An 8,999-nucleotide genomic window follows, 5' to 3' on the forward strand; every position below is an offset into this window, starting at 1 on the left:
TCCAATTTTATTCGATTTTAAAAATATATTAAATTATTCTACAACTTCTCTTAACCCTGTTTTACATGGAAAAATAGCCCCGTTTAGCGCTGGTTTGCTTTACAAGTTAAACGGACTATTACTGTATAATAGTGCAATACTAGTTTAGTATGGTACAAAAAAACATACCATATTATCACCATTCATTCATTTGATAACTTAAATGTGAGTATAAATTCACATCATTCACACTTTCAGCACAATTTGTTTTCGCAATCTCTAGCCTAACTTTCTATCACATTAGTCATTAAACTAATTTGTATACCAACTACAAAACATCTAGTGGGAGCTTCACATTATTGTACATACAGAAATATTCAAATGATCTACCTACATCAAATTGTTTGTGAATATGAAAAATTGCACAATTAATGTAAAATTCAAGCAACTTGTATGCTGATTATATTTAAAAGTAAAACAAATAGTTAAACCGGTTCGATCACATTATCAGTATAAGAATTTGTTTCTAAATGTTTTCAACAATTATTTTATGTGTAATACGAAAAACAAAAAAATGATTAATGGTTAATTGTGATAAACATCATGTTGTATGCAAAATGCCTTACCATGTGTTTTTATGGAAATATGTATATACATGAATATAAACATTCTTAATAATTCCCTTATATTCTATCAATTAAAATATTATGTAGAAATTTTAAACCTAGAATTTGTCTAATAAATTAATAAAGTTAGTATATTAGCATCTCATCTAACTTAATTAAGTTCTGAACAAGGAAACTAATAGGAAATACTTGGTCCCAAATATGACTTATGAAAATTGAATTCTTTTAGCTGTTTAATATTTATGGATTGTTAAGCAAACATGTTATTAATTCAAAATCAAAGAGGTATTGTTGATCGAATTAAGCAGATGAGCAAACTAATACACTTTAGGCCCAAACTGAAGAATCTATATAAAATTTGAATTGTATCATGATAAGAGCTGCTAAATACATATATATATATATATATATATATATATATATATATATGAATTAATTTTGATGTTAAATATATATATATATATATATATATATAAATTAATTTTGATGTTAAAATATATATATATATATATATATATATATATATATATATTGTATGATTCTATATATATGTAGAAAATCTTCGAGGCAGTGACATCAAATAAAAATCAAAAAATTATGTGCCATGCAATTCGACATAATTTTATATCATCTTCAATGAACTTAAGAAATAAATTTAGTTAATTCTCACTCAAGGATGTTATCCAAAACAAATTGATATCAAACTTATAAAATTCATAATTGTTATTGATGTAACACTTGGCCATTGCAACTCATATATATTATATTCTCACCAAACCTCAGATATTACAGTATTTTTTATAAGGATGATATCAATATGTTTCAAATAACACCCTTGACTTCATTCAGAGCAAAATAACTAAAATTAATTCAAACTACAAGTAAATGATCTGTATCAATCTAAGTAAATAAAATAAGTAATTTAATACACTTACAATTTGATGTCCGAACAGCAAATAATACACTAACAATACTAATACACCATGCACTATGGTAAAATTTTTGTTAACATCTCAAAAACAAACACTATTGTTTATAAAATAAATAAAAATCACAATTATTGAAAAATTTTGCAAATTTGCATGAACTGTCATTTCGCTTATTGCTTGAAATATGGGTTATATTACGGGTTAATTGGCGAAATAAACACGTGGTTTTCTGATAGTATTACCATATAAGTGACACAATTCATTTTTATTTTCAAAAACCACATTTTTTGCTCATTATATTCAAATTAGATTAAATTAACGAACTCTGAAAATTGTCATAACTTAAAATTTTATAACTAAAATATATAGAAAAATGACATAAGCCAAATAGGGGCGAAATTTGGAGGTTCTGTATGCTATGAAGTTTGCATTTCAATTGCATTCAATTGAATCCAAAAGGCAATGCAGAAAAAAAAATTACTGTAGTGTTCAAATAATAAGATGAGAATTCAAATTTAAGATGAGAATCTGCATTTGATTTATAATCTTGGGTTCTTATTTTTTTACTCCCCTGCACAATTGAAATTTATTGCCTTGTGTCACTTGTCTTGCGATGTTATGATTTTGCAATTACTTGTGCAAATGTTTACCCTTCTCGACAAATATTATTCAAAAAAAAAAAAAAAGAAAACATTTTTATCCCAGGCGTAGAACAGTTAATACATATTTGCAATACTTTAATAATTGTGATTTTTGATTATTTTTGTTGTTTCAAAAAGTTATACTATATTTACATTCTCATTACATGGAGTATTAGTATTGTCACATTTTCTATTTGGATATCAAACTAAATATTTTAGATTAGTTATTTTGATTACTTAGATTGTTATTTACTTTGTTTCCATTAATTTTATTTGTGTTGCATTGAACAAAAACTACACTATTAGCCGAAACATATGCAGATTAAATAAATATTAAATATTAAAATTAAATTATACATTTTTATAAGGATACTATAAATATCCTTCCTTTTTTTTTTGATGTACTGGTCTGAAGTAATTGATACCCATTTCAACATCAAAATTAATTTATATATAAATATATATATATATATATATATATATATATATATTTATGTGTTATTTAGAATCACAGTATAGTATAATAAACAAAACCAACAGATTTACTAGAAAGATACATAGTACCATGTCAACTATGTAATCAAATGACAATTTTATAATAAAAATCATAATCAATCAAAATATTTAAGATCACACTTGAATCTGAGAAAACAATTATTTAGCTACTGATAAAACAACCATAATATATGTTGATAAATTTCCAATATGCATAATTATAAAAAATTAATTTATTATAATTGGTTGTTGTGCAGCCAGAACTGTATTAGAATGTACGTTACAACTTAGTCTATATTAATTAAATATATTATAAATAATTAAATATTATGTAATAAATATAACATGCATGAATTTCCTGTTTCAAATGTGACCTTGTGTGTAAACCAGGTTAAAGCACAAAAATGTATTTGGTATATCTATAAAAAAATTTAGCTGTTTATAAAAGTTTTTAAAGATTATAATTGACCTGATATTTAGTAAGTCAGTATAATATATCTATGTCCATGGTAGAAATTTATATAACAAAAAATGATTATCTGTTTTGCAATTGATCACAAAACAAAAGTTGAAAAATGATTTGCCCTTCATATCAAACACCAACAACAATTTTAAAAGATGAAATATTAATCACCTCAAAGCCTGATTATCACAGGCCCCAGTAATAATTGCTTTGATATAAAAAAGAGCAATTTTCTTATGTGCATTTTGTGAGTATTTTTATGTGCATATTAATTATATCTTGAGCAAATCATTCACAAGCTCACATTCTGTTATACAGGTTCAAAATTTGATTATACAGTATCCCTTTAATAAAATCCTAAACATACGCAGCGGATAAATATACATTATTACAGTCGCTCTATACACAATACTTTACCTACTTATTACCTACGTATCTATTTACCAAAAATGCTAAGTAAAGTGATGTTCATGTATTTGAAGTTTCCATTTTCTTATAACTGCAAATTTAGGGTTCCGTTCAATTAATTATGATATTTTAAAGAGAGCATATTGATGTAAGTCCATTTATTGTCCAGGGGATAATGTTTATCAGTGTTTACTTTACGTCGAGCATTTCTTTAAGGTGGCGCATCACATGTACACCTATGTCCTTCACTTCGGGCCACTGTTTTATCACAAACACTATCAGCAATATCAGTAAAACAGTAGTTAGAATGCGCACACTGTAATAAATAAATGAAACAAACTTGTATTGTATACACATATACATATGATACAAAATTTTGCAATAAAGTAATTAATTCATTTGCATTGTCAGTACTTCTACTGAAAGTAAACGTACATTATTTCTCAACATTATTGGAAAATACATATAGAAGTACAATGATCAAACATGTAGGTCTTTTTTTGACAAGAAAAAAATTCTGTCACTAAAATTGAAAAATACATGGTAAAGAATTTTTTCTGAAGATCGCGATTTAAAAATCGCCCTTAGCATGCATAATAGCATTTTAGCATGCGTTATAGCATGCAAATTGCTATAACATATCAAATTCTTTAATCAAACTTGTGTTACAATTAATTCAAGACAGAATATGATTAATGTTAATTTTGGTAGAAATAGCACTCATAAAACCTTTAAAAAAAACATTAGTGTGCAAAAAATTTAAGCTTATATCAAGCACTACAGAACCTAATTTCATTAGAATGCCATGAAATAAATACATTGATTAAATTTCAAATATAATTAAACATAGCTTTGATCTTTAATATCTAGCTTAATATTGCACTTAGTACACTTTATAAAAAAAGCAATTTTAACACTTATCTGCCATAAGTGTATATCACTATAGAATGATAATATTTCTATGTTGCTATTATAAATGCTCACCGAGTTCTAAGAAATGGCATGGTTATCCCTGCGGCAGTTGCTACTAATAATAATATAACTTGTAACACAGTCAACACAACATTTATTAGTTTTACCACCAGCGCCCGTGCATTAGAATTATCTATACCCTCCAGTGTGACATACTGCTGTTGCTGTAAAGCTTGATGCTCCATTTTGCATATCTTATAAAAATAATAAAATTGTGTTATATATTTACATTTATTTAATATCTATTTCTTATTGATAAGTTATTCAACCAACCTTGGTTTGGCAATGCTCTAGCATCTCATGAATATCTCGTAATCGTTCCTCACTTTGGTATTGCACTTTCTCCTCCATATCGGCTAATGCTTGTTTCAAATTTTCAACTTCGTTTTGATGCAGCTCTGTTAAATCGTTTATTTGTTCTTCAAGTCGCTCTGATTTGAAACGTTCTTCTTGAAGTGCGTTGCTTATAAATTGTACTTCTTGTTGCAAGGCCTAAATAGAAGGTGTACTTTTAATATGATAACAAAATTAAATTTAATATTAAAACAAAACAAATTAAATAAATCTAATCTAAAAACTTTTCACATCAAACATGACAGAATAAAGAAAATTAGAAGAGATGTTTTATGAAGCGCAACCAGATTATTTAGTGAGCTTTCAAAGAATATAAAGATGACTAGTGATAAAAGTTATTTAGAAAAATAAAAAATATTACAAAGAAAAGAAAAATAATGAATTAAACAGATGTGAATCTGTTGTGAATAGATGAATGAATGTGATTGAAATAGAATCAAATAAATACATTAACTTCTGTACATGTGTTGTCACTCAATTGCCCCTAAACAGCTATTCGGATTATGATAAATTATTATAGATTTTGTCAACACAAATAAAATAGTGTTAATAAACTAAAATATATAGTAATTATATAATGTGAAAAAAGGAAAAAACTTTTACTTACACTAAACCGATCTAATTTTTCCCTCAGCCTTTCATAATCTTCCCGTCTCTCTTGCAACTCTGTAAATATTGGTTTCAAACTATTTATGCTGTTCGAAGTGCTTGAACTCTCCCACTACTGTAAGATCAGGAAGGCCTTTAATTATTTTAGTTTAGTCATATATATTTTTACAAAACAATGATGCTTTGTAAAACAAATGTGAATACTTGTTTCATATTTCAACCTTATGAAATCTTTGCCATATTTTAGTTTTTTATATAAGCAGACAGAAAAACTAAATTAAAATTATTCAGTTTACTCACCCAGGAATGCTCTCAGAAGTGACACTACTGCATTCACTGCCTTCCTCACTAGGAAACTTGTTGGTGATCGCATTTGAAGAGTGCCCCATTGGAGCTCCAGAATTTAATGCACAACCACCGGGCAAAGTTGCAGAACCATGATGCGCCTTCTCTTGTCCACTAGATTCCCCGCCACTGTTTTCTGCACCATTCCCTACATACCAGGCTAAAAATTATAATTTATTGTTGCTGGTACACAAATGTGTAAGCAAAAAACACATATCTCTGTAATCTTAACCAAACAATAATAATAAAAAAATTAATAAACACAATAGTATAGTAATGCCTAATACTATATATTATGTAAAATAGAAGTATTTTAATATATATAAATTAAAATAATTAATTATACTGACTTGAAGTTAATTGATTGATATTATCTGCACTGCCAAATTTGTTTTTTATGAGGTGCGCAAACTCCCTCGGTTTAGACATCACAGAACCAGAGAAACCAGTAATACCATCTCTGATATTTCCGCCAACGTTTCTGTAGAATGTAGAAATGAGCAATTAAAAAGTTAATAACAGTGATCACAAAAATCTTTTCTCAAAATTTAAATTCCCAGAGAGAACAAAATAATTATAAGGAACCCAGAAGTTTTGAGCAGCATAATGCTCAAATAATACCAGTTAATGTTATCAATTATTTTCATATGTGATACCAGATTTAATGTTCTCAATTATCAACTATCACCTTATTATGTATCAACGTTGCAATAATGAATTTATTCTTATCAATTTTCAGAAAAAGAAAGCAATAATCAATAATTTCATACTTTAGCCCTTGGCCCATGTCTCGAAGCACCCCTCTTGTCTGCTTATGAGATCCTTGAGTTTGTGCATCCCTCATTCGTCTTGTATAATTTTCAAGTTTCTTTTGCAATTGTGCAATAGAATGAGCGCTTTTCTGATTTTTCTTTTCAAAAACTGCCTTTATTCTCTGAAGTTGTTGTTTATCAGCATTGGCAGCTAATTTAAGGTATTCATCAACATTATCTAAAAACCATTGAATTTGTTAAATAGATTATTAAAAGGTATTTGATAATAATTTCACAACTAACCGTCTCTTGTGGTTTGCTCTTGTCTTATCAAACCCTTTGTTTTAATAATTTTTTCTTGCAATTCAACAAGTGTTCTGTTTATAGGGTTTGAATCACCTTCATCACAAGAAACAACATGTTCTGAACTGCCATTAGAGAGCAGAGAAGCTGATGCCAAGTATTCAGGGTAATACTCTGCATCTAGAATTTATAAAAAGTAATAAAATTTTACCCAAAATATATCCGAATTTTAAACTCATTAATATGTAATAAAAAACGCATAATTCTCAATATTTTAAATATAAATTAATTTAATATAAACCTAATAGAGCGGCTTGATAATCCTCATGTGAATATCCATGATGAGCAGACATGGTACGTTGTGGTGTTAGTGTCAGCTCGTCGTCCCTTCTTCCAGTAGTAGGTGAACGCTGTCGCCCTCTGAAACTACTGGAACCACTGCTTCCACTACCCCTTCCGATGCTGATGTCCACATCCCGGCTAGACACTATATCAGAAATAAATTATTAAAAACAATTCAAGCCCAAATAGGAAATGTAAATAAGGAACATCATACACAGTTTGAGCATTCTTGAATTTTATACAGCCCATAGAAAAATTAGGTGATGTAATTATCTGTACAATTGACATGGATTAGGTTGTAACACTAAAAATTATCAGAAAGGTTTAACACATTAAAAATGATTAACTGTGCTCTATGATAAAATTTTCATACTGATAAGATAATACAAAGATAAGCCCACTTACAATTTGCATTATAGTACTGACTTGATTAGTTTTACAAATCTTTAACTAGAATTTACATTATCCCAACCCAATCAAACAAAAACAAAATTACATTTAAATTAATGTCAACAGAAAAATAAAAATACATTTGACAAAAGTTTTTCATTAACTTGGAATGAAGTTTTATATACAAGCTGAGGTAATACAAATAAATTACATTAAATTATTAAAAGCTCTGTATAAAACTAAAGATTTAATTTGCATACCACAGATTTATAATAATAATTTTTTTTTTTTTGCTATAAACCATTCAACCATTCAACAAAAACTTATCATTTTACACATTCGACTTTATATATGAAGTACTTACAATGTGATACATGTGCATCATGAGATTCATGTCTTAAACGACACGGTGAAGCACTGCGACTAGAAGTTTTACTATTTGTGGCCTGCAGGGGTGTGACCTGCAAATTATCCATTGTGGGATCCCATCTGCAAAAACAAATTGTTTTTCAAAACAAGTTCTTTTATAATATTGTTTAAGCTTCCTCTCTCAAAGAGTATGACTAAACAACACATATTATAAATTAATCTTAATAAGCATTCATGAATCACTTAGAACACACTAAACTAATATGCACTTACATAAAATTTAAAAGCACTCTAATTGATTTAATTAAAAATAATTTGTTTCTAAATTAAAGGTAAATAAAAAAAAGTGAATAACAAACGAATAGGATTGAAGTTTCACAGAAGAACAAAAGACCGAAATTTTTTAAACCGATACAGCAAATTATGATACATACCTAAAATCATTTAAAGAACAAGTTTATATTAACTCGTTTTGATCATATTAATCGGGCCATCAAATTTTGCATCACTAAGCAATCTATGGATGTTTCTGTTTTACATTAAACTTTTGACAGAACCATTTTTGCGATACGAATAACATGGACATTTATAAAACGATGGGATGTTCATGAAACATAGTTCGAGTCATTTAAGATTATATATAACATTTTTTCATTGGTGTCGAGTCCAACAATATTCACTGTCTTATGCTACATTATTAGAAGTTCTTAATAATTAATTCCAGCAAGGGGTCATAAGTCATTCAATCAAATGTCGTGTTAGTTTTAAGTTTGACATTTGCAATGTTAGAAAGTTGGCAGTGCGTTTGAAAATCATTCGAAGTGCACTTCATGTTGCAAGCATACCAATATTGTAATGATCGTTGAATTACAAATTCAAATTTATGGTGTTAACTATTTATTTAATTATGTATTATTATTTATTTATAATTATTATTTATATATGTATAACTTGAATTTATTTTATACATGCATGTGCATTTATTTATTTTTAAACCTATGAGCCATAGTTATACTGAATGT

The 8,999-nt window shown here is 27.5% G+C and overlaps 1 protein-coding gene across 1 annotated transcript; it reads right to left on the reverse strand.

The window, feature by feature from the left end:
• Positions 1–3,052: 3,052 nt before the first annotated feature.
• On the reverse strand, positions 3,053–8,727 carry LOC113376732 (transmembrane and coiled-coil domains protein 2). Its single transcript, XM_026616765.1, has 11 exons — positions 8,412–8,727; positions 7,973–8,097; positions 7,178–7,363; positions 6,877–7,056; positions 6,592–6,811; positions 6,172–6,302; positions 5,777–5,981; positions 5,475–5,580; positions 4,787–5,005; positions 4,526–4,707; positions 3,053–3,857 (listed from the first exon to the last, which is right to left on the reverse strand). The coding sequence occupies exons 2-11, from the start codon at positions 8,082–8,084 to the stop codon at positions 3,731–3,733; spliced, it is 1,668 nt and encodes a 555-aa protein (XP_026472550.1). The 5' UTR covers positions 8,085–8,097; positions 8,412–8,727; the 3' UTR covers positions 3,053–3,730.
• Positions 8,728–8,999: the final 272 nt, after the last annotated feature.

The sequence above is a fragment of the Ctenocephalides felis genome, unplaced genomic scaffold, assembly GCF_003426905.1.
Source record: "Ctenocephalides felis isolate EL2017-DRISC unplaced genomic scaffold, ASM342690v1 CF-g0.4_SCAFFOLD_01886, whole genome shotgun sequence".
Lineage (NCBI taxonomy): Eukaryota > Metazoa > Arthropoda > Insecta > Siphonaptera > Pulicidae > Ctenocephalides > Ctenocephalides felis.